Source organism: Rhynchophorus ferrugineus, unplaced genomic scaffold (assembly GCF_030347505.1).
Source record: "Rhynchophorus ferrugineus isolate W39M unplaced genomic scaffold, kcgeb_rfMv2 rfM4, whole genome shotgun sequence".
Lineage (NCBI taxonomy): Eukaryota > Metazoa > Arthropoda > Insecta > Coleoptera > Curculionidae > Rhynchophorus > Rhynchophorus ferrugineus.
Genome location: NW_027472583.1, coordinates 15,276,312 through 15,294,676, shown reverse-complemented (window position 1 = coordinate 15,294,676; position 18,365 = coordinate 15,276,312). Strand labels below are relative to the sequence as shown.

Below are 18,365 nucleotides of genomic sequence, written 5' to 3'. Positions count from 1 at the left end.
CCCTATTTTATTTTGTGGTCTATTCTATATCTATAGCCATTAAGAAAACATATAAAATATTTTGCCAAAAAATGTGTTAAAAAATATTTTGCTACGTTGAAATATTTTAATGTTTAGTGCATTTATTCAAGTGTGAACCGTTTATAATTTAACTATTAACATTATATTTTAATATATTTTTTAAAACATCTTAAAAATATATAATATAGTTATATAAAATAATAATAGTTAAAATTATATTTTGTGCCATATATTAAAAATAATTGTTCATTATTTTATTCTGTATTATCAATTACATAAATTTAAACAATGGAGATATTAAGAGAGTAAAGTAGAACCAAAGATTTTAAAGATAATACTTAACCCATACTTTTCAGTCCCGAGGAAAAAGTTATTTGTCCATACAATAACTCACATCACATAAGAAAATCAAGGATGGAAGTACATTTGAAAAAATGCAGAGTTGCTAACAGTGATGTTCAAGTACTAGTCCCTTGTGATTTTAATACATGTCACCGTGTTCCACAAGTAGAATTACAAGTAAGGTGTATGATTTATTAAAATAAACCAATACAGTATTTTTATTATACTAGTATCACCATAGTACCTGTCCAGATAAAAAGGGTATAGAATTGCAGGTAATGAGGGAAGGCAGAGAAGTTGCAAAGGTTGTAACACCCCTAAAACCTATTAAACCTGTACCTATAGATGACAGTTGGGATAAAGTAATTTATAATTTCAGGCAATCTTAATAATCTATAAATATTATGAGTATTTTTAGTGTGATGTGCCATCTTATAATGCAGAGCAATATTGTCTTGAAAATCAAGTATTAAGACGTTTGGACACAGAGTCTGCTTTAAAGAGAAGGAATTTTCGCACTTCTGAAAGACAGAGAATTGGACATCTTACAGATACTGCTCCATCCAAAAATAAATCTAAATTATATAGTTGTCAGGATCGTGAAAATATAGTATGAATTTTTGAGTTTTTCTTCAAAATATGACTTACTTTGATTGATTACTTTTTAGACAAACTTACCACCAACACCAGTGGTTTCATCACCAACACAAGAGAAAATACCTGACGAAATAAGTGACATAATGAAAAATTTAAAAAGTCCAAAATCAGCTATATTACGCAAACCAAAAAAATAATGTTCTATTTTAATATTTTACTATAAGTGTATATATGTAATTAATAGCATGTATACAAACCCCAATTTATATTCTAAAATATGATATGAAGTGCTTTTATAACTTTTTGAAAATTGTTTATGTTTTATGTTGTGAAAATGTTCTTATTTTTGTTTATTTACTATATATGATTTTACTTATGTAGTTGACAATTATTTTTAGAGATAAGCAATTTTATATTTTTTGTAGAACTTATTTCATATTTTATTTTATGTTATTATAAACATATTCATCGATTTTTTAAATTTTATAACTATTATGGATCTTTTAAAGTGCCTTGATATCTCAAGAAGTACAAGCCTTGCTGTATACCAGAGACTACTTGCCTTAGGATTGAAAATTTCAAGACCCCAAAGAAGTAGTCAAAATAAGAACTATGCAAAAAATCATTTCCCCATCAGCAATGCCACCGGAGAACTCAATTTAATTTTAAAGATAAACAATTTTATATTTCTTGCAAAACTTATTTCATATTTTGTTTTATGTTATTATAAGCATATTCATTATTTTTTTATTTTATTACTTCAATTATCTAGTACAATTACAAAAATTTTATAACTATTATGGATCATTTAAAGTGTCTTGATATTCCAAGAAGTACAAGCCTTGCTGTATACCAAAAACTTAATATGCAGCAAGGCTTATACTTCCCTCAGAATTGGAAGTTTCAAAACCCTAAAGAAGTAGTCAAAATAATAAGAACTCTATATGCAAAAGAATATTTTCCCATCGATAAAGCCACCGCAGAACTCAATTTAAGTCCAATTCAATATTTGATCAATTGGAATGCACCATTAGACGAACCTGTGTAGTATTTTTAAGAGGGAGAAATTCTCAAGATAATTTTTATCATATTGGTTGGTTATATTTTATATAATGGAAATATATAAACATTTTATCCTATTAGAAATGAAGTCATTAATTTAAGATGCCATGGGATACTGAGAAAACTAGTGGCAAGGCTATTCGTCTCTAGAATAATTATCGATTAAAAAAAATTAGATATCAGTTTTAAGGGTTCATCCTTCATAAGACATTTTTCCCGATGGCGGAAGCTGTAGGTCGCTGTTTTTTTCTACTTTGATATTTAAAAAAAAACCTCAAATGTAGTGAGCGTACACGCAGAATAGCTGAGCATAAATCGTGCCCGTATGCCGCATAGCTGTCGTTAGCGGTAATAATCCCACTTGTTTTTTTTCACCTGTCCAAAAGTCCGTGTTTTGTTCACGTTACTGACAGTACAGCGGCGACGATTATATTCGTGTATGGAATAAAATCACAGTCTTACAACTTTATGATCATTTCTGAGGTGATTTGACTCTGCTAGACTATTTCTTACGTAGTTTCAAAGCAATTACTAAAAGTCCCATCTACGAAGCCGATTCACTGCAACTGTAGTTCAGACACTGAGAACCCCAACGATCTGATCGATGTTAAATTTCGTATATATTGGTATAAGAAATTAAAACAGACTTTTAGTTTATTTAAACAGTTTTATTTCTGGAATAAATACTGGTAGTGATATTGCCAATTCATACATATTTGAAATCAAAAGAAGGATTAAAATTTAAACAAACATTGATTATGTTATTACATATTATGTGCATGGGCGCCAGTCACATTACATATAACATATATACAAATACTATAGGAAGCTCATTATGATGATTATAAAATGAAATATATATATATATATATATATATATATATATATATATATATATATATATATATATATATATATATATATGTTTAATATAAGAGTAAAAAATCTACTAGTGTTGGTTCAACCAATAAAAATCACCAATATATTCAAAAAGTTAACCAGAAATATTACAATAAAGGCATTTCTTCAATAATTAGCTTAGTGTAACTAAGATTACGTTAAATAACATGAAAACAGTAACAAAAATACAAATTGATTAATGAGCATTTTGATCAGAATTAGTGATGATACTCTTCCAAATCTGATAATCCAAGTTTACTAAAACAAGTAATGCTCTGTATATACAGAGTAATTCAATCTAGTAATTTACCTAGCATCAGCTTCGAGTAAATCAATAAGTTGATAACCATCGGGAAAACTAGTGGAACTAACAATTTCTTCATCATCTTGTTCTTCTTTGACGTCCATCTTGTATAATCTACCAAAACAAAAATTAACTTATTAATTTAAATTTTAGTCTTAGTTATCATACTTTTCAACATCGCTATTGGGTGACTCATTTTTAGGTAAAATCAGAGCTGAATAATATTTATCTAACTCTTGACATCTTTTCTCTAATACAGTGACATAATTCACCACCCTGCACTGATAATAATCTTGAAGGCCCTTAGCTCCCCCAAATCCTAATTCTGTTAAAACTCTCTCCATTGCATTCTAAAATTATATTAATTAATGGATATAACATTAAATTAGTTAAAAAATTATTATTAAATTATTAAATGTGTATTTTTATATGAAAAGAAGATTATTAATTTGAATGTTAACATACAGGAAAACCACTTGTATCTAAATTTTCCTCTTCATTCACAGCTGAAGTCAATCTGTCACAGAATTTTTTAAAAAATTGTTCCAAAACATCAACTAAAACATCCAAAACACTCTGGTATGTGGCTGAAATAATAACTAGAGGTAATATTATACTAATTCTTGGATTCAAACACTTACATTCAAATCCAATATGTGCAGTCATTGTTGCAATACACTTTATTAACAGCTGTTTTATTATTGGGGCACTTAAATGTGGTACTTCCATTTCACATTTGGAAGAGGGGCTATGATAAAAGTAAGAATAATATTTAATTAAAAATCAGATAACTCAAAAATAATGTAGGCTTACCAAGGTAATAATGTTTCCATAAAATTTAAAATATTAGGTTTAGATTTTACGCAAATCTCAGGCATTTCAGGTACTGGCGGCTTGGCATCTTCTGAAGGTATTAAATTTGTCTCTACTGCTAATTCAGCCAATCTAATTGTTTCAGTCATATCATTTGTCCATTTATGCAACTGTATTGCATACAACATCATTGGATCCATTGATGGTAGGCTAAAATATTATAAAATTAATACATAAATTAAAACATTTTTAAATATATACGTCAGTTCATCAAACTGTAATGCATTCTCAACATCAGGATAGTCGTTTAAGCAATTAATATCCATAGACTTTGCTATGTCTTCTGATACGTCATAAACTGGTAAACTGGATACTTCTGTTGGAATTTCGCCCCAATGTTTCTTAGAGGAAGCCTCAACATAATTATCGCACATTTTTTAACACTAATACAAATTATAAAATATGAACTACTATACTTTAAAAATAATATTGTTTATATACAATTATATAAGGTTAAGTCGCTAGAGAAATACATTTCCCTTTTTGAGGTTATGGTCGCTCATCGCTATTCTCTTTTTCTCCTATGATTCTCTTATCATATGAAATCACAAAATATACGCTAAAGTTACTATTTATTCTGAATAAGAAAGCAAAATTACGCCTATAGAGTAGTGTAATATTCTATGATTACACCAAAGTAAATTTATGAAAGTGAAAAGTGCACATATTAGTGTTTGGTGTATATTTAAAAGAAAAGCTAACCTAAAAAAAATAGAAATTTGAAATTAATAATAAAGATTGTCAGTCAGTTCCCCTCATATGGTTTCTCTTGTATTTGCTGTATAGTATTATCAGAATGGAAACAATTTTAGAACAACAACGACGATACCATGAAGAAAAAGAACGGTTAATCGATACAATGGTAAAGGAAATGCTACAGAAGAAAGTTAGTGTAAGTATTTCAATAATTCTTTTGAAACTATAATTATATGAAGTGTATTTAAACAGTACAGGGAACAAATAAATTCAGATCATCGCATGAAGTACCTTCTCGATCGTTATATGACTTCAACAAACCGTCTCATTGACTTATATGAAGATAAAGATGGTCAAAGGAAAGCTGAAGTTGCTTCTCTTACTGGACCTAATGAGTTTAATGAGTTTTACAACCGATTAAAACAAATTAAAGACTTTTATAGAAAACATCCCAATGAGGTATGTAAAAATGCACCTTCAATAATTTAATTTATTTATATGCATTCTTAAATAATAGATTAGTGTTCCAATGTCTGTTGAATTTGATGAGTTAACTAAAGCTAGAGAAAATCCGTCAGAAGAAATGGCAAGTAAGTATACCAATATAACATTTATGTGCATTATTTTTAATATATTTTATCTTAGATTTAGTGGAATTTACTGATGAAGAAGGTTATGGTAAATTTTTGGACTTACATGAATGTTATGAGAAATATATAAATTTGAAGGGTATTGAGGTAAGTAAATAAACATTTAGTGTTAATAAGTATGATATAATCAATTTTTAGAAAGTTGATTATATATCTTATTTGGGAATGTTCGACCAACTCTATGATATCCCAAAGGAACGGAAAACTGGAGAATATAGAAAATATCTTATGTGCATTATTGAATATTTGTCATGGTTTGTACAAAGAATCAAACCTCTTATGAATTTAGATGCTATTTTAGATGATGAGGGAAATAATGCTTTGATGCAATGGGAATTAGGGAATTGCCCTGGGTGGCCTGTAAGTGTATATGCAATATGTACAATAAAGAATGAAAATACATAGATCATTATTTTACAGAAAGAAGCTGGATCAGCTTTAGCTAATGTTGGTGCTCATTTGGATTTGTCAGCATTTTCAAGTTGGGAAGAATTAGCATCTCTGGGTTTAGATAGATTAAAATCTGCCCTTATGGCTTTAGGGTTGAAATGTGGAGGGTAAGTTAAAGAATATAGTTACTTAACTGAATTATTGTTGTTTAAATAATTTAGGACTTTAGAGGAACGAGCTCAAAGACTTTTCTCAACTAAAGGTCAAAGTTCATTGGATCCCTCTCTAATGACCAAAAATACTAAAGGTAAAGCAAGTAAAGAGAAGGAAATGTTGCGTCATAGAGAATTAGCTGCTTTAGAGGCACAAATTTATAAGTTAGTATTAGTTTCCAGTTAATGCGATGGAAATAATTGATTCATTTCAGACTAGCTGATATAGTAAGTGCCCAAAGGGCAGCAACAAAAGAAAATGTTCAAAGAAAACAGGCTAGAACAGATGGTGAGAGGGATGACAGTGAAAATGAAGAATCTGAAGATGATAGCCCTGATGAAGCAGATGATGATGTTCCATATAATCCTAAAAATCTACCTCTAGGATGGGATGGAAAGGTAATTGTTTTATATAAATTGTATATATAATCATTACATATACATTGTGAAATATTTCAGCCTATTCCTTACTGGCTTTATAAATTGCATGGTTTAAACATAAGTTATAACTGTGAGATTTGTGGAAATTATGTCTACAAAGGCCCCAAAGCTTTTCAAAGGCATTTTGCAGAATGGAGACACGCCCATGGCATGAGGTGTCTAGGAATACCAAATACTGCCCATTTTGCTAATGTTACTCAAATTGAAGATGCGTTGGCTTGTAAGTAGTTGTATTTAAAAAATTACTTAATAAAAGTATTATATAAGTAAAAATACATTATTATTGTTTAGTGTGGGAAAAGCTAAAAGTACAAAAACAGGCTGAAAGATGGCAACCAGAAACAGAAGAAGAATATGAAGATTCACAAGGAAATGTTGTTAACAGGAAAACATATGAGGATCTTAAAAGGCAAGGTTTACTTTAAGACCAAAATCTTCATTAAACCAATAGTTTTAGTTGTAATGACCATCATATTCTTCTTAATTCAAAAGAATTTGTTTTAATTTACATTTATAATAAAGGTCATTTAAGTAATTTTATATTTATTTAGTAATAAAATATACTATATAAAACATCACACCCCAATGTTTATTCAATCATATTTAAAATAATTAATTAATATATAAGTTTAATAGAATTTTTTTGTGTTCTCCAAGGAAATAATAGTACATGTACATTTATTCAACACTATTAAATTTAAACCATATTACTTTCCACATCCACCTCCTCCACATTTGCTTCTTTTTGGAGGTCGATAATTAGATGAACTTCCATAGCCCATGAGTGGATTATAATCTTAAAATATTATCAGAAATACAAACAATCTAATTATAACAAGCTATACATACCAGATCTTAATGATTTTGTTTTTTTATCATCTCTTCCAAGTACATAGCCACCAGAATGTTCTACATTATTTGAAAGCAACATCATTTCCTTTTTCTGTTTAAAGAAGAAGTCTGTAAATTTTCTACACATTTTATAAATTACTTACTTTTTGTAACTTAGCCTCGTGTTCTTTAATCTGCTGGTTATATTTTTCCTGCAATTTTTCTGCAAAACATTGCTGAGCAGAAATCCTTGCTGAAAACAGGTCTGGATCTAATAGGTTGTTAAAATTTGTATTATTTACATAATTTGGATATAGTAAAACACACTTTTATGATATTGCGCCTCGTAATCCTTCTCTTCCTTGTACTTTTTATAAGCAAAGTATTTTGCACAAACATGTTTCAAAACTGGATCAATGAATTTATAATATATAAAATAGAAAAATATACCACCCAATAATATGTACCAAAAATAAACTTGAATTAACGATGATATATACGTTACATTATTTATCATCGAAACGTAACCGTTTCTAAGTGTATCCATCATTAATTTTCAAGAAAAGTGAATATTCTAAGTAACAGAAATATTAATTACTCAAAATATTGAGAATGGTGTGTTTTTGAGAAATGTGTGAAATCTGTGTCGTTTTGCTATTAAATGTCAATATTTATAACCCATAAAAACCTAAAATTTTAACTGACAAGTAGCTCTTTCAAAACTGATGTTTTGATATAAGTATAGTTAGTTGCATACAATTTTAATTTTATTTTTTAAAATAAGATAGGCATCAAACAATTTAAATTATTTTTATATACCATATACAACTTGTGCATTGTAGTTTTTGTAAGGAGTACCAAAGAATACTACTCTCATGAATGATTTTAAATATCTGATAATCAAAAAGAAAATATTGCAGAAATAGAATGGAAACACAAAATGAAAGTTTGTTTTATCATCTCCATGAAATATAATAATTTACCCACACTAATCACTACCCGCGTAATTATATAGTGGAAAAAATTACATTTACTTTTCAGTAAAGCTTTTAACTAGATAAAGTTAAAATGTTTGGGATAAACATATATAAATAGAGTATATTGATATATATGTATATATATATACTTTATATTGTGTTATGCTATTAATAATAATGAAATCAAAAACAATAAAAATGTTAATGTTAACAGTATGTATATTTGCAATATGTAAGTGAATTATAGAAAAACATTATATTTAGATAATTTATTATTATTAGTTATTATAGAAATTGAGGCAGTTACTGTAATTGATAACGAAAACAAAATATTTTTAAATAGATTTGGATATATCAAAAATTTTTCGATGAAAAAAGTTGGAAGAAGACTCTCCACAAACAATAGTTTTCAGTTCAACTTAGATACAAGGGATGGAACAAGATCTAAAAGAGGTATTTTATATATTAAATCTACTTTATATATCATGTTGCTTATTATATTAAATAGATAGATTATATTAAAATGTAATCAGTATAATTAAAGCCCTAGTTGATATGATAAAAAACTAATAATATATTAAAAACTGTGGATAGATAAATTATACTGACCAAACTGTGCTAGACGCCGAAATCCTATAATCAATTAAGTATTGATAAGTATTACGAATTTACTGCCTCTATCATACTGATATTTACCTAACTTTCCAGACATAATTTTAGAATATTATAAATAATTTGCTGTTACAAGGAATTCCAAAAATAACGGGGATAAGAACATTTTTATACCCAATGAATATTACTAGTACTTTCGTACGCTCTATTTTGAAATTAACTAAGAGACATTTCAGAAAATTACATCACATTAGTTTAAATTAATATCACATTAATTATATACTCCGGTTTCACAGCATACTAGATTGTTCAATGAGTTCGAGGAGCACCATTTATTCGTCCAGAGCGGAACTAAAAACTGGATTCCGTTTTAATATTTTAACTTTAATAGGTACATAATAAAAAGTTTATGATTAAATAAAATTAAGTGCTGCACGAGAGACATTTCGATGCGACTTTTAAATATGACTTGTGATTGTCCTGTGGTCTACCACAACATAATCTTAATTAGTCATGTTTCCCTCATTGTAGAGTAAAAGGACTAATTTAAACACGATATGTTTGATGAACGATAAACATATTTTCAATATTAGATCGGAAATGTGTTTAATATATAACACTATTATTTTAAAACATATTAAAATATCTCAAGAACTAACACTCACCAACATTTTGGAAATTGCATTTAATTAAATCTAATTTCCATTAAGTTTCAATAATCAACGAGGTATTTAATAAGTGTAAACTACTGCCTCACTTAACATCGTATCATAAGTTCGATCATTTTCATAACTGTAACAACTTCAGACCATCAAATATAAGTACACATGGTCTTTCTTTACTTTCATGTTATAAACATCAGTATGGAATAATAAATAAGGTAATAACAGGTCAATTGAAAAGTCCCCGGTCTGACACATAGATGGCGCTACTAGAATTAATTCCATATGTTTTTTAGTTAGCCCTAACCCTCAAAAAATGCGTGTATAAATGTGACAGCTGTCCGATCATTAGTTTGTGAATTATAGCATTATGAGTGAAGCAACTTTTTTATTGTGAAAAAAAAGGATAAAAAGGAACTTCGCGTGTTAAATATTGCTTTTTGAAGGGAAAAAATACATTTAAAGCAAAAACTTAGCTAGATGCCGAGTTTCCGGACACTGCTCCAGGAAAATCAACCATCAAGGATTGGTATGCTAAATTTAGACGTGGTGAAATGTTCACCGAAGACAGTGGACGCCCAAAAGAGGTTGTTACCGACGAAAACGTTTAAAAAATCCACAAAATCATTTTGAATGACCGTAAACTGAAACAGAATGATATAGCAGACACTCTAAAGATATCAACTGAACATGTACATCATATCATTAACGAATATTTGGGTATGAGAAAGCTCTGTGCAAAGTGGGTGCCGCGCGAGCTCACTTTTGATCAAAACAACGACGAGTTGCTGATTCGGAGAAGAGATTTTGAAGATGATCAAGCGTAATAAACCCAAGATGTCGCCAAGTCGACTGACAAGGTTATGGCGTCTGTATTTTGCTATGCGCATGGAATAATTTTCATAGACTACCTTGAAAAAGGGAGGACCATCAACAGCGACTATTACATAGCGTTATTGGACCGTTTGAAGGACGAAATCGGCGAAAAAACGGCCGAATTTGAAGAAAATGAAAGTCCTGTTTTACCAAGACTGCACCGTGTGAAAAATCCATGAATTGAGCTTTGAATTGCTTCCTCATCCACCATATTCTCCAGATCTGATCCCCAGCGACTATTTCCTGTTCTCAGATTTCAAAAGAATGCTCGCTGGGAAGAAATTTTCGTGGCATGAAGAGGTGATCGACGAAACTGTGGCCTAATTTCACGCAAAGGACAAATCGTACTACAATAGTGGTATCGAAAAGTTGGAGGGTATTATTCCCTTGAAGGGAATTATGTTGAATAAAAAAAAAATAATTTTGCCAGAAAAAATGTGTTTTACTATGGTAGGCCGGAGACTTTTCAATTGAACTGTTACATGTTTGTGTATTAAAACAATCAATAAATGAATAAAACAATTTTTAAATTGATATTTGACTTAGATTGATATTAGATCCTGCATCTTTTCATTACTTCATTTATGTATGCATATAGTCCTTAACTTGTATCCATTTTTCCCACCTAAATATATATTACAAAAACAATAAATATAACAGGCTATTAAAAGAATAATTTATATACCTACATTTTTAAATATAATTATATTGTTCTTGCAGAGCTCATCTTCTACTTTTTAGTTTATCTTGTATGGCTTTCATTGATCTATTGCTCTCTACTTTATCTTTTATCCTATGTATCCTACTCTGTCTTATGTTCTATGTGTTCCAATTAAAATTCTATGAAATTATTTTATAACTGTTAATATTCTATGCAATATTCATTTTAACTCTTGATTCGCGTATTTATTACCGGCAATATTCCGTTAGTGCTTCGTTAAGAAATGCATCTATTAATGAAACCTGAAATTAATCAGAAGTCAATACCACTAAAATTTACAGAAAAATCTTAACAACCTTTAGAATAATCTTTAATACAATATACGATATATACTGTCTTTAGGACCATATCAATTAATAACAGTCTTTAAGTAAGAACAATTTTTCTTTTTTTCTTTTTTTTCACCAGGCATCAAATTAAATCAAACACGACTCTTGTTAGTGCCTTCGTATGTACTTACATATGTTCCTTCCGATAAAGCGGACACATTAATTCGCTTTCTCTGCAAAAAATGTAAAATACAACTTTACGTAACCATATTATTCTTAATCGTTTTTATCTAAACTTGCCATAACTCTTTAATAATTCCAACACTAGGGGAATACCGAAAGCAAAGCTTTCAAAAAGTTTCGAAAGCAAAGTACTATACTTAATTTTATCATATAAACTTAAAAAACGGCTATCCGCCGGGTTTGTTTATCTGACGATCTGGCGGTTATTCCAGGTTGCTTAATATGAGGGTTTGTCGTTTTATTGGAATATATTTATTTGTAGGGCGTATTACACAAAAATATTAAGCCTAACGATTTTTTCTAGATATAAGTTTTAACCGAGCCAAATTTCACGCATCCAGGTGCCCCCATTTTCATCAAAAAGGGAGGCAAAGTTATATTGGAATAATAATTCTTAATTGAAATAATAAAATAGTTACTCATTTTGAGTCATATGTATTAATTGATAATAATTAACTTTTTCAGGTGTTTTAAATCTATATAATATGGTCAGCTGCGCTACACGCTGTAATCCTTTAAGCTATAAAGGGTACGGGTGTTTCTGTGGATTTTTAGGATCTGGGACACCAGTTGATGGTATCGATACATGTTGTAAGCTTCATGATTTGTGTTACGTTGATGCTGAATGTCCGATGTATCTCGAATACTTTGTACCTTATTACTGGAGGTGTTGGAATAATAAACCTATATGTGGTAAATCAATTAACACAATTTTATGAAATATAATCACAATGTAATCTTTAGCTTTTAATCAAGGGCCGTTTGAAAATTCATCACCTTGTGCAGAAAGGCTATGTGAATGCGACAGAGCCTTATCCGAATGCTTTAGTCATTTTGCATGTCCTTCCATACAACCAATTTGCGAATCATCACCACTGAGAGTGCTTAAAAAGGCTTTAATGATATTTTTATAAATTTTAGGGCCATTAATGATTATTAAAATCGATAACCAGTAATACGATTACAAAATTCTTCTTTTTTTATTTACTGTGTCAATCCTTTGATGATATATACATTTTACACGTCAATGTGACATTTATCTGTCAAACCAGCTAAATTTTGAGCTGAACTGTTTTTATTATTCACTTTATTGACATAAAATAAACGATATCGTATTTGTCAATATGAAAAACAAATAATATATAACATGTGAAATCGGTGCAAATAATATTTAATTGTTTAAATTCCTGTGGTCTAATTTATGTGATAGATATAAGTTAAAGAAAATGGATATTTTCGCAATTTTTTTCTTAGCTTGCTTTTCAGTTGTATTGGGGATTATTATTACACTTTCTGTGCAGTATTATATATTTTATGTTTATTTAAAAAGAAGTCCTATAGCTATTAATTACCCTCATAAAAATTCATTGGATTATTCTCTACCTAATGTGAGTATCTATCAATCAAATAAATATGTATTAATATTTAAATATCTTTTCAATTTATCAGTAAATATATTTTTAGGCTATTAAAAGGCAATTAGAATCTGATTTAACTGATAATAAAGGAGGTCTTGCCATAAGTCTTGTTTTGCAATTTCTGTTTCATGAATTAAGACATTCTGAAACAATCACAAGATGGCTTTACAAAAAATTATCTATGGAGTTTGATGAACTATTGACAAAGACTGCAATGGGAAAATTTTTTGATTCTATATCTGTAATAATCATACATAAATTATATAAGTTGTATTATTAAACTAAATTTTAGATTAAAGACATGCATTTGGGTTCCCAATTTCCAGACATAAAAGAAGTCACTGTTGAAAATGTGAAACTAGATGAAAAAGATGAACATATAGAAGTGTTGAGCCTTGGATTAAATTTGGAATATTCTGGGAACTTTTTGTTATGCATTGATGCCAAAATGAAATTTGGAAAGACAGCCTATCTCTCAATAAAAGGTAAAGCTATAATACATATGTATGATGGGTTTTACTGTGATCTATTTTTTAGTTAGAAAAGTATGTGGCCTAGTTAGATTACAATTTTCTAGACAGCCTTACACACATTGGTCTTTCAGTTTTTATAATGAACCAATATTAGACTTAGCTGTAGAATCACACTTCCAAGGAAGACAGCTTCAATCAAACATCACTAACTTAATTGTGAATCAAATCAAAAAAGCTATAAAAAGAAAGCATACTTTACCCAATTATAAAATCAGGTAAGTAAATATAGTTATTTTTAACTACAATTTTAATAATTTGAATTTCATTATAGGTACAAACCATTCTTTGTGAAAACTGATCCTAGCCAGTTAGATTTGGAGGAGAGTGATGTTTCTTTACATGGAAATTTGGAAATGAATGTTGCTGAAGTATCTCGGCTGTCACTTCCAGAAAATGCTCAGAGCATTTATTTAACTATTGCAATAGGTATACAATTAAGACATACATTTAATTGATCTTTATGTACTTTATTATTTTTGGTTTAGATTCTATTCCTTGGATTTCTCTTTGTCAGAAGGATGACACCATGATGATGACATTAGAAATAACAATGACTAAACTAAAACAAGCTCAATTGGGCGTTATATTTCGACAAGAAGTTGGTTTTGTAATAGTAGACAGTGTTACTTCAAATTCGTGTGCTTATCAGGCTGGACTCAGGCCTTTAGATGTGGTTTGTATAAAATTTTACTTTAAAAAACTTTATTTGTAAACCAAGTCAAATTTATATAGGTCATATCTGTTGAAAATAAGGTGGTAACTACAGTTCCTCAAGTGGCCAAATTTATGAAGTCCATATCAGGGTCCAATGTGACTTTGAGAATAGAGAGAGTTGTGGAAAATTATATAGCAAGATGGAAAAATAATGGGACTGAAAATTTGGTAGTTGTAGCTAATGAGGCCAAATGTAAGTTACATTTATTTATATCTGAAATATCTTGTAAGTTAATTAATTTTAGGTGACGATAGTGACACAGAATTGACTCAGACTGAACAAGAATCTTTTGTTATTATTGATAATGTTAAAAAAGATGATAGGAAACCCCGATCGCCAAAAATGATTCCAAGTAATGAGAATATGGCTAAACTTGCGCAGACTATTAGTAGTTTCAGTTTGCGTAAAAGAAAGGGAACAGGAACTTCACCTAGTACTCCCCAAAAGTATGTAATATTTCTGTTTTTTTTTTTTTGTTGTAAATAACTGGGTTTTCTATAGATCTCGAGCTCCTCCAGTTAAAAAGAATTCAACATGCGACTTGCCAGAAATAGTGAGAACTGAAGTCGATGGTTTGGAATCAGAACATATATTTTCACAAATTGAAGTATTTAAAGGAAAAGAATTACCAGTTGACAGTTTATTAGTATTTGATGATGACTTTCGATTTTCACCAAGAGATGGAGTAAAGTATATCAATATTAATGCTTGGGCTACTGTGTCCAATGCTTCAGATGTCCTACTAGGTTATTTAAATGTGCCACTAAGTCACATAGCAGCAGAATGTACAGTGAGTGTTCTTGGACATCATTCCAGACGTTATTCGTTTCTGCCACCAGGTATGATATCTACAAAATTGCATTAGTTCGCTATTTAAAAAAATCATAGTATTGATTTGTTAAAAAACAAAGGTATTGACGCATTTAACAAAATTTAACAAACCACTCAACAGTCAAGTACAGATAAGTGATTTTACGTTGAAATACTTTTATGGTTACATTAAGTTTTAACCGTAAAATTTTATTGACGATTCAAATATACAAAAAGTAAAAGATTTGCTAAAAAAAATTCAAAACAAAAACATGTAAGATCTTTAAACATTAATTTAGGATTTTTCAGGTTTTTCATGAGTGAATTTATTCAAAACTCATCAATGTTTTCCAGATTATGTGCGATAAATTGAGCTTTGTTCAGATCGGAACGAATGGTAGTTGGGTGGAGCAAGGTCTGGACTACATGACGGGTGCCACCACCTTTTTTTTTCAAAATCAAAAAACATATAGCCTGCTTCAATCGCTTTGGTTGTTGACAGTGTAGATTCGATTTACTATTTTGCTAGGTTCGAGCCGCTAACGACGAACAATTCCTTTCCAATCCCACCAAACACTTAACGTCAGCGCGGACCCAACCGTTTGTGAAGCTTCTTTGGCTTTGGATTCATGATCTTTTTCACATATTATTTCTTACTCTTTCTTACTCTTCGATTTCATCGCACATGATCGTTTCAAAAATAGCTGAATTTGATTTTATTCATTCAGTAGCAATTCGCAGGTGGTCCATAAATTTTTCTGCTGCTAATTCATGTAGAACCCAAATATCGACTTATATTTGGTACCCAATTCATTAATGTATCTTTAAGATTTGGAAAGAAATTTCCGGAACAAAAACGAGCAAACCAATTTTAGTATTAGCCTTCACGTAACAATTTACACAGTTACCACAATATTTTCGGTCCATCAGCCCTACATTCTCCCTTTTTAGAAGTAAAAAAAGATAATATGACGAAAAACAATAATTCTGAGTGAGTAAACTATTCTACCTTTATATTTAAAATGTTTGTTGGGCTGTTTGAAAAAACGAAATTATTTTTTCCCCAACTTAATACATTCTTTATAAATTTCTAAACGCTTCTATGAATTCCAAAGTTCAAGTGGATAACACTTAAGATTTGTATTGCAGATAATTTTATATTGTTTTTGTCGATATTAAAGTCGACGTTTTATCATAACAATCTCAAATATACTAAATATTATTGTTTTTTGATAGGTCTAACTTCTACAGCATCAGCACATCCTCTTCGAGCTCATTCTGGCTTCGAACACGTATTTTGTTTTGGAGATGCTCTGCTTACTTTTGCTTGGTCTCCAATTGATAGTGCCGAAGCTAGACGGAAAACGTCAACTACTGCGGATAACAAAGCAGATGTGGATGTGTCTGGCCCAAAAAGCAAACATGATTTTGTTCGCACCCAGTTTCACGGAACAACTCATTGCGATTTTTGCTCTAAAAAGGTCAGTTATTTACTATATGTGTTTAATTAAGACTTATAAAATATTATCTGGTAGATATGGTTGAAAGATGCTGTGCAATGCAGAGAATGTGGCATGTGCTGCCATAAAAAATGCGTGGTTAAATGCCAAACAACCAGTAGGTGTAATACAGAAAAACCTTCCCAAGTAACAAGCGAAGTGTCATTATCAGATGTTGTACTCCAGCCGGACGGTGTGGCGGAAGATGATACCTCGGGAGGGAATTTAAAACGAGTTAATAGTGTTACCAATCTTACCATTCCAGGTAAATATTACAATCGTCTGTATATGTCTTTACATTCTAAGGTTGAACGTATCTTTAAGGCTGCATGTCTTTTTCTTCACGAAGTCTACCACCCAGCCCTCAACGTACGCCGAGTCGTAAACAATCGTTGGTTTCTCTTAATCCTTTTGCGATGTGCCCGACGGCCTTGGATGAAGTGCAAAAAAATCCTCAGGAAGCTGCTGAAACAGTATCGAGATTAATAGAAGAAGTATGTTTTCATTAATATTTTACAGGAGCTCGAATTTATTTATTTTTTATTGATAGGTAATGCAATGTCCGCCTGACGAAACTCTTATGGATCAAGCAAAAGAATGCGGTCAGAAAATGTATGCTGCTTTAGGACGAGACGATAAAGTGGATAAAATTAATCTGATGGTATTTATTAAACCACCATTTTTTCTAAAATGAATTTTTCACTCTAAAACTCGTAGATGGCGGAGTTAAAGAAAACTTTAGACCTGGCTACATCTGACCATATGGAACTAACTAAGAAGTTAGGCTCGGAGGAATCCGAAGTGGAGAAAGCTAAGCTTGCTTTCCTTGTAGGTAAAGCTGATGCCAAAGTACACGCCCTCTCAGTTCTGATGCTGCACTATTGTTCTGGTTTGCAATACACCCAGGAAAAAATAGTTTAAGATAATCCAATATACATATATTTTACCCTTATTATTTAAAACAGTATTATTTTAAATTTTGATGAGGATCAAAATTAAACTTACTTTAATTTTAAGTGTGGCGGGATCTCTTAATTATAATTATGACAATATAACTTTTATTGTAGTTGGGGCATAGATGCACTAAGTTTTTCATGACGCACATTCTAGTTGAATCAGTACAATTTAAAACGTAGAATGTAAGAATTTTATTGATATAATGTGAGAGTGTTTTCATTTACTTTAAACGTTTAAGCAGTATTCTTATGTATTTAAAATGTTTTAATTGTTAAGTATTGTATATTTTAATTTGGTATAATAGTCATAGCCCTATAGACATATCTGCCCAACTTCTGAAATACCCCATATTTTTTTGAAAATTTATTCTGAAATATTTGTATTTTACATGCATGGTGTACATTTTTAAAAACTAGTATTTCAAGGCTTTTTATACAGTAAACATAAAAAGTATTCAAATGTTCTTTCAACTAGTAACTTATAGTATTTTTATTATTTAAGGTATTTAGAACGATATATTCTAGTCAATTAAAATGTATTCAAGCATTTTTATATTATATTTTCATATATTTGATATGTTGTGATGTATAAGTTTTATTTAAAAATATTTAACGTTTGTTTTGAATTGCTTTTGAACGTTAAAATGACTTACTTAAAATGCATTGTGATATTTTAAAGTTGTTATTGCAAAACGTTTGTAGTTATTTAGACACTTCTTTAAACAAATAAAGGTTTACATTAATGTAATGTTCTT

General features: G+C 29.9%; 6 protein-coding genes across 10 annotated transcripts; 4 read left to right on the top strand and 2 right to left on the bottom strand.

Moving 5' to 3' along the window:
* Positions 1 to 59: 59 nt before the first annotated feature.
* Positions 60 to 1,702, top strand: LOC143196653 (gametocyte-specific factor 1 homolog). The gene is made up of 5 exons (XM_076404526.1): positions 60 to 326; positions 378 to 540; positions 594 to 725; positions 782 to 973; positions 1,032 to 1,702. The coding sequence occupies exons 1-5, from the start codon at positions 310 to 312 to the stop codon at positions 1,155 to 1,157; spliced, it is 630 nt and encodes a 209-aa protein (XP_076260641.1). The 5' UTR covers positions 60 to 309; the 3' UTR covers positions 1,158 to 1,702.
* Positions 1,703 to 2,669: 967 nt separating this feature from the next.
* On the bottom strand, positions 2,670 to 4,591 carry LOC143196650 (uncharacterized). Of its 4 annotated transcripts, none has more exons than XM_076404523.1 (7): positions 4,301 to 4,591; positions 4,040 to 4,249; positions 3,868 to 3,974; positions 3,692 to 3,813; positions 3,395 to 3,576; positions 3,233 to 3,340; positions 2,670 to 3,180 (listed from the first exon to the last, which is right to left on the bottom strand). In XM_076404523.1, exons 1-7 carry the CDS (start codon positions 4,471 to 4,473, stop codon positions 3,141 to 3,143), a joined length of 942 nt encoding a protein of 313 aa, XP_076260638.1. In that variant the 5' UTR covers positions 4,474 to 4,591; the 3' UTR covers positions 2,670 to 3,140. The 4 variants fall into 4 exon arrangements, with proteins under 4 accessions (XP_076260638.1, XP_076260636.1, XP_076260635.1 ...); XM_076404521.1 differs by having other exon boundaries at positions 2,670 to 3,163; XM_076404520.1 differs by having other exon boundaries at positions 2,886 to 3,163; positions 3,692 to 3,825.
* On the top strand, positions 4,591 to 7,023 carry noi (splicing factor 3a subunit 3 noi). The gene is made up of 10 exons (XM_076404514.1): positions 4,591 to 4,991; positions 5,048 to 5,254; positions 5,313 to 5,385; positions 5,441 to 5,532; positions 5,584 to 5,805; positions 5,866 to 6,002; positions 6,057 to 6,212; positions 6,263 to 6,446; positions 6,507 to 6,708; positions 6,780 to 7,023. Exons 1-10 carry the CDS (start codon positions 4,896 to 4,898, stop codon positions 6,911 to 6,913), a joined length of 1,503 nt encoding a protein of 500 aa, XP_076260629.1. The 5' UTR covers positions 4,591 to 4,895; the 3' UTR covers positions 6,914 to 7,023.
* LOC143196654 (uncharacterized) lies at positions 7,015 to 8,043 on the bottom strand. The gene is made up of 4 exons (XM_076404527.1): positions 7,647 to 8,043; positions 7,484 to 7,590; positions 7,338 to 7,431; positions 7,015 to 7,284 (listed from the first exon to the last, which is right to left on the bottom strand). The coding sequence occupies exons 1-4, from the start codon at positions 7,867 to 7,869 to the stop codon at positions 7,196 to 7,198; spliced, it is 513 nt and encodes a 170-aa protein (XP_076260642.1). The 5' UTR covers positions 7,870 to 8,043; the 3' UTR covers positions 7,015 to 7,195.
* A 377-nt stretch (positions 8,044 to 8,420) lies between these two features.
* LOC143196652 (group 10 secretory phospholipase A2) lies at positions 8,421 to 12,863 on the top strand. The gene is made up of 4 exons (XM_076404525.1): positions 8,421 to 8,528; positions 8,579 to 8,749; positions 12,145 to 12,372; positions 12,424 to 12,863. Exons 1-4 carry the CDS (start codon positions 8,459 to 8,461, stop codon positions 12,591 to 12,593), a joined length of 639 nt encoding a protein of 212 aa, XP_076260640.1. The 5' UTR covers positions 8,421 to 8,458; the 3' UTR covers positions 12,594 to 12,863.
* On the top strand, positions 12,850 to 18,353 carry Pdzd8 (PDZ domain containing 8). 2 transcript variants are annotated; one of them, XR_013005779.1, is made up of 14 exons: positions 12,850 to 13,067; positions 13,144 to 13,338; positions 13,390 to 13,582; positions 13,635 to 13,845; positions 13,902 to 14,056; positions 14,116 to 14,303; positions 14,363 to 14,537; positions 14,590 to 14,791; positions 14,847 to 15,184; positions 16,392 to 16,636; positions 16,691 to 16,919; positions 17,004 to 17,148; positions 17,205 to 17,315; positions 17,372 to 18,353. XR_013005779.1 is itself a non-coding variant. In XM_076404513.1 (14 exons), the coding sequence occupies exons 1-14, from the start codon at positions 12,906 to 12,908 to the stop codon at positions 17,573 to 17,575; spliced, it is 2,778 nt and encodes a 925-aa protein (XP_076260628.1). In that variant the 5' UTR covers positions 12,850 to 12,905; the 3' UTR covers positions 17,576 to 18,353. The 2 variants fall into 2 exon arrangements, 1 of the variants encoding a protein (XP_076260628.1); XM_076404513.1 differs by having other exon boundaries at positions 16,979 to 17,148.
* Positions 18,354 to 18,365: the final 12 nt, after the last annotated feature.